The 6665-nt window shown below is 36.1% G+C and overlaps 1 protein-coding gene across 1 annotated transcript; it reads left to right on the top strand.

Moving 5' to 3' along the window:
* The first annotated feature begins 5717 nt into the window (after window positions 1-5717).
* Window positions 5718-6665, top strand: LOC105991444 (olfactory receptor 5K1-like). Its single transcript, XM_013024086.1, has one exon. It carries the CDS (start codon window positions 5718-5720, stop codon window positions 6663-6665), a length of 948 nt encoding a protein of 315 aa, XP_012879540.1.

The raw sequence follows: 6665 nt of genomic DNA on the forward strand, positions 1-6665 counted from the left end.
GAAGTAAGTATTTTTAATGGTGATGCTGGTAATTGAACTCATGACTTCAAGTATTCTGCATGATCACTCTAACATTGAGGTATATTCCCACCTTTCAGATATAAATGTATACCTATCAATAATAATATCAATGAAAATTAATGGGTGAAACACATCAACTGAAATATTTAGACTGGTTGAATTAGTAAAATTAAATCCAAAGTAATACATTCAATAGTATGCTACCTAAGAGAAAATCATTTTCATGAAAAATTATATTCTTTATCAATAATTGTAAATTGCAAAAAGAGAAGGCAAAGGAATGGATGAAATATTCTATGGAAATGAAAAAGAGTGAGCAGAGTCTCTAGGCTCAGATACAATAAATGTTAATTCAAAAATAAGTAATCAAGGTCACTTTATAAGGAAAAAGTTCAAATTTACCTAGAGTAATGTAATTTGTAAAAGGAAAATGAAAGTTTAAAATGTTGGAAATGGTACATTCCCTGATTTAATTAGATACATTCTGTATGTGCAGCAAAATATTTCAAGGTGCCTATAAATAAGTAAAATTACTACTTAATAGTTAAAAATAAAGTATAAAACAGAAGTACTTAGAAAATAAATACATTTTAGAACTGATGAATCATGTTGCCAGTTTATATTTCAAAAATAAAAAGCTATATATTTTTCTTCTTTTTGAAGCTTACATTATCTTAGCTATCACCAATATATCAGTAAACAAAATTTCATAAATACAATGAAATTTTCATACTATTATTTTTTAGAGTGCTGCATATAAATACAATTTAATTTTTTATGTTTACCTAATTGTCAGGAAAATTTAGGTTAAATGTTTTCAAAGTAATTTTATGTATGTATTTGATAGCTCTAACCCACCTTCCAATTTCCTTTTTGAATACTAAGTTTTTTTCATAAACTGTATTAATTGCATTCTATCCAGTGAGGGGTCAAAATGGTAGGCATTGTTTGCTGTTAATTTGATGAAAATGATGATGAAAATTAGGAAGAAGGAGTAAAAAGAAGGAAGAGGGGGAAAAGGATAAAGAGGAGGAAGGAGGAGGAGGAAGAGGAGGAGGAGGAGGAAGAAATAATAGTAGCTTATGCAAATTAACCAAATGGGCCCCAAACAAACTTTAGTGAAATTACTTTATCCTCCCTGTCTCAAGTCATCTTAATTAATTTCATGTGGTTTGTATTTTTAGGACATAAGATCTCCACAGAAATACATTGATGTCATTACAGTGAATTCCCTTTAGTATTTGACGAACAATTTAACTTTGCAGAGAAAGAGACATGATTACCAACACTGACCAGTGGGTCATCTCTGAGATTTTCACTCTCTTCATCGCAAATGTGTTGAATAGCAAGGTGCATGTACACATTAAAATTCTGATGCCTTCACCATAAAGCAAGCAATTTACTGACAAAACCTCTTCTCTGTGAAACAAAGGTAAGAAATTTGTTAGTTTTAACTATCACTAATACTTACTTTTTGAAATCATTTCTTTTTTAGAATATTCTAAATTTAAACTCCTTTACCATAACCTTAGCTCTGCTAAAAATAAAGTGGCATGCGATTCTAGCATGAGATACAATACTGAAATTCATCTTCTTTTTCTGAATAATATAAAAAATTTAATATATACATGTATGTATGTATCTATGTGTATATGTATTTGGCATAGCTGGGATTTGAATTCACAGCCTCACACTTGAGCCATGTCTCCAATTCTTTGTTTTTCTGGTTATTTTGTAGATGATGTCTAGGAAACTGTTCTTCTGGGGTTGTGTTTTTATCATCATCCTCCAGATCTCAGTTTTCTTCATAGTTAGGATTAAAATTATGAATCATTGGCACTCAGTTCATGATTTTAATTTTTTGATAACATTTTTCCATTGTCTTCCTTTGGTCATTTAACTATGGAAATAAAATCCATTTGATAGTATTATTCAATTCATATCTAACAATAAGTTACTTAAGATGAAACAACCTATTCTATTAAGAATTCTATCAGGATGTAAATGATTTACTCCTTTTTTCATATAGATAGATAGATATAAATATAAATCTATAGATAAATATGGAGAGAGAGAAAGAGAGGATTTGTGAGGCTTGAACTTTGGGCCAGTGCACTGTCCCTTCGCTCTTTAGTTCAAGGCAAGTGCTTTACCACTTGAGCCATAGTGCCACTTCTGGTTTATTGGAGATAAGAGTGTCACGAACTTTCCTGCCCAGGCTGACTTTGACCCGTGATCCTCAGATCTCAGCCTCCTGACAAGCTACGATTACAGGCATGAGCTACTGGCGCCCAGATATCTTGTATTTACTTATTTTTTAGCTTTGTTTTCACAATTCTTTTTTTTTATTGTCAGGGTGATATACAGAGGGGTTACGATTGCATAAGTAAGGTAATAATTACAAACTTCTTACCCCTTCCCTCATTTTTCTCCTCTTTCCCTCCCCACCAACCCCCTCCCACATTGTACAGATCACATCCAACATTTGTCTTGTGTATATCGCTGTTGCATTTGGTTCTCCCCTTGTCCTTTGTCTGTGGCTCAAGTGGTAGAGAGCAGAAGAGCTCAGGGACAGTGCCCAGACCCAGAGTTCAAGCCTCACAACCAACAAGAACAAAACAAAAAGCAAAAACAAAACAAAACACAAAACAAACCTTTTTATTTTTTATACATTAACAAAGATCAGCCTGTTATCTACTTGACTACTATGGCATAATGCAGATTATCATTGTGTGTGTGTGTGTGTGTGTGTGTGTGTGTGTGTGTGTGTGTGTGTGTGTGTCCCAGTCCCAGGGCTTGAACCCAGAGCCTTGGCATCTTTAGCCAAGGCTAGCATTCTATCACTCGAGCCACAGCTTCACCTCCAACTTTTTTGGCAGTTAATTAGAAATAAGAGTCTCAAGTGCTTTCCTGCCTGGGATGGCTTCAAATCTCAGCCTCGAAAGCAGCTAGGATTATAGATATGAGCCACTGCTGATTATCTTATACAATTTTCATTTTTAAAACAATAGAAAGCAGAAGAAAATAGTATAGGTAAAAGAAAGTATAATCTCTTAGGGTGATTATATTGAAATTTTCCCTTATAAACTTCTCCAAAGTTAATTGTCAAAAAGTTTAGATTCAACCAAGTCACTAAAGAGCATTAGCTGAAAAGAAAAAAAGTCCCTGATCCCTGGCCATAAGGAGATGGAGGATTGGAATGCTTTACATCTTCTCCTCACAACGTGTCGTCATTGTTTGTGTGTGGGATATGCCTACTGGTCTAGAACACGTACAGGATGGATGCTAGGCCTACTACAGAACTGTTCTGTCACTGAGCCATGCGCTCACGGGCTTCATCACTGCAGCTTGCAGAATGATCTCTCTCAGAATTATCCAAAAACAAACCTGAAGACATTTATAAGAATAAGAAAATGATTTCTACATATTTAACAATAAACTAGTGCAAATTTAATCAAAGAAAATTACAATGTTTTTTGGTTCCTTTTCTAAAAAAAAATCTTAGAATTGTCCTGAACTTAGAAGATACAATCCATACACCAGAAAATGGAATTGGTGTGTGTTAGAACACAACTTTATTACAGAGTATTGTGCCTGACTATGACCCTACAAAGAGGAAGTGATGCATTTGTTAGAAAGAAAGAAAGGAAAAACAGAAAAGAAGGAAGGAAGGAAGGAAAAAAGAGAAAGTGAGAAAGAAAGAAAGAGTGAAAGAGAGAAAGAGAGAGGAAGAAAGAGAAAGAAAGAAAGAGAAAGAGAGGAAGAAAGAGAGAGAAAGAGAAAGAGAGCAGAAGAAAGAAAGAGAAAGAAAGAAAGCAGGAAGGAAGGAAGGAAGGAAGGAAGGAAGGAAGGAAGGAAGGAAGGAAGGAAGGAAGGAAGGAAAAAAAGAAGGAAGGAAAGAAAGGAAGAAAACCAGGCTGGCAGCCAATGGCTCACATCTATAATCCTAGCTACTCAAGAGGGTGAGGTCTGAGGATCGGAATTCAAAACAAGCCTGCAGGAAAACCCATGAAACCCTTGTTTCCAATAAACTACCAAAAAGCCAGAAATGGAGCTGTGACTGAATTGATAGTACACCAACCTTGAGCAAAAAAAGCTCAGGGACAATTCCCAGGTCCTGAGCCCAAACCCAAGAAACAGAACCCCCCTCCAGAGAGAGAGAGAAAGAGAGAGAGAGATTGAGAATTATAACATGGACTGATTCAGTACTTATAAAAATGGGGTCAAGTGCAGAAATAGAGCAGAGGGGAAATATATGAGCATTTATTTCTCTAGCTTTCCAAAGTAATTATCTTTAAAGATGAATAATATCCCTTACCGTTTCTTTTAACTTTTATTATTCTCTTCAATACTTGTTTAACATGTGTCTAAAAGATTTTTCCCTTTTTAAATGTTTATTTTTATTGTTATTATAAAGGTGATATACAGAGGGGTTACAGTTGCATAAATCGGATAGAGTACATTTCTTTTTCAACAATGTCACTTCTTCCCTCTTTCCCAGTTTTTCCCTTCTTTTCCCCCACACAAGTTATATAGTTCATTCTCAACATAGTGTCTACTGAGTACCAGTGCTGCATTTCTTTACCCATTATCCCTCCATTTCTGTGGCTTCCCTTATCCTCCCAAAGACAGATAAACAAGATAAAAAGCAAACAATACAAAAACAGCAACAAAGAAAGAAACCTCTGCTTCCATTTCATGGAGTACATTTCAATGGATATTATGTTATATGATCAGATGCACATAGGCATTGTGCCTTTGTGCTTCTCTCCTATGAGTATCCTCCTTTGTGGAAGTGGAGGTATGGCTCAAGTGGTAGAGTGCCAGCCTTGAGCTGGCAAGTGTGGGATGCCCTGGGTTCAAGTCCCGGTACTGGCACACACATGCACATACCCCCTCCAAAACAAACAAGACAAACAGTATCCTCCTTTGTTCTCAGTGTGTGATTGCCTAGAGTCCTGTATAATTTACCATGTCCCTATGTCCATACACATTTTAGATCTAGCTTCTGCAGATGCAAAATGTTTTCTTAACTCAGAGAATATATAAAAATGGTAAACTCTGTAAAAAAAAGAGATAATAATTATGTCTGGAAAAGTTGAATATAAATTTGTCTTAGAGAATCTTTTTAAAAATGACAGTGTAATTATTTGGGAAAAGCAAACCAATTTTGTTTTCCTATATTTTTATATTGTACTTTCACAAGGATATAAAAGTGCACTTTTGGGGGCTGGGAAGGTAGCTCAGTGGTAGAGTGCTTGCCTTGCATGTATGAGTCCCTGGGTTCGATTCCTCAGCACCACATAAGCAGAAAGGCAGAAGTGGTGCTGTGGTTCAAGTGGTAGAGAGCTAGCCTTGAGCTCTAGAGCTGAGGGACAGTGCCCAGCCCGAGTTCAGGCCCCACAACCAACAACAACAAAAACAAAAAGTACCTTTTTGCTCTTTAAGCATCTTCTCAGGAATTTTCAAAGGTACCTTTGTGAAATTTAACTGTCACACTTGGAAACCATTGATACACTAAGACAACAAGTATTCAAGAAATATCTTTAGTTGTATTCTATATACACCAGAGGATGTTGGGGGAGGGGGCAAGCAAAAAAAAAACTTCTCTGTCATAAAAGGGAAATCGAGTAAAAGATATATATCCTTCAATTAGATTTTATGTCTTCCTAACTCCTGTCTTCACAAACTAGGTCATGATGTCGCCAGAGGGAAACTACACCTCAACAACCGAGTTCATCCTCATAGGATTCACAGATCAGCCACACCTGAAGACCCTGCTGTTCATCGTGTTCTTTGCCATCTATCTGGTCACCATGGTGGGGAATCTTGGATTGGTGGCCTTGATTTACATGGAACGCCATCTTCACACACCAATGTACATCTTTCTGGGAAACCTGGCTCTCATGGATTCCTGTTGTTCCTGTGCCATTACTCCAAAGATGTTGGAGGACCTGATTTCAAAGGAAAGAACGATCTCTCTCTATGAATGCATGGCTCAGTTTTATTTTCTTTGTCTTGCTGAAACTGTAGACTGCTTTCTTCTGGCAGCAATGGCTTATGACCGCTACGTGGCCATTTGCAGCCCTCTGCAGTACCACACCAGAATGTCCAAGAAACTCTGCACTCTCATGACCACGGGAGCCTATATAATTGGAAACCTACATTCCATTGTTCATGTGGGGTTATTGTTTAGATTAACATTTTGTGGATTGAATCAAATCAATCACTTTTTTTGTGATGTCCTTCCCTTATACAGACTCTCCTGTGTTGATCCTTATCTTAATGACTTGATGATACTTATCTTGGCAGGTTTAATTCAAATTTTTACTTTGACAGTAGTCCTAATATCATATTTCTGTATTCTTTTCACTATATTCACAATGAAATCCAAGGGGGGGAGAAGCAAAGCCTTATCTACCTGCTCATCCCACTTCCTCTCTGTGTCAATGTTCTATGGCTCTCTGCTCTTTGTGTATGTTCAGCCAAATTCAGTTAATGAAGGGGATAAAGACATAGCTGTTGCTGTTTTTTATACTCTAATAATTCCTCTGTTAAATCCTTTCATTTATAGTCTTAGAAATAAAGAAGTAACCAATGTTATAAGAAAAATAATGAACAATAAAAGATTTTTGACTTTCTGA

This window comes from Dipodomys ordii, unplaced genomic scaffold (genome assembly GCF_000151885.1).
Source record: "Dipodomys ordii isolate 6190 unplaced genomic scaffold, Dord_2.0 Scaffold73, whole genome shotgun sequence".
Classification (NCBI taxonomy): Eukaryota; Metazoa; Chordata; class Mammalia; order Rodentia; family Heteromyidae; genus Dipodomys; species Dipodomys ordii.

Bases quoted from the DNA above. Each gene is read 5' to 3' on its own strand.
- LOC105991444 (XM_013024086.1), top strand. From the start codon at position 5,718: ATGATGTCGCCAGAGGGAAACTACACCTCAACAACCGAGTTCATCCTC.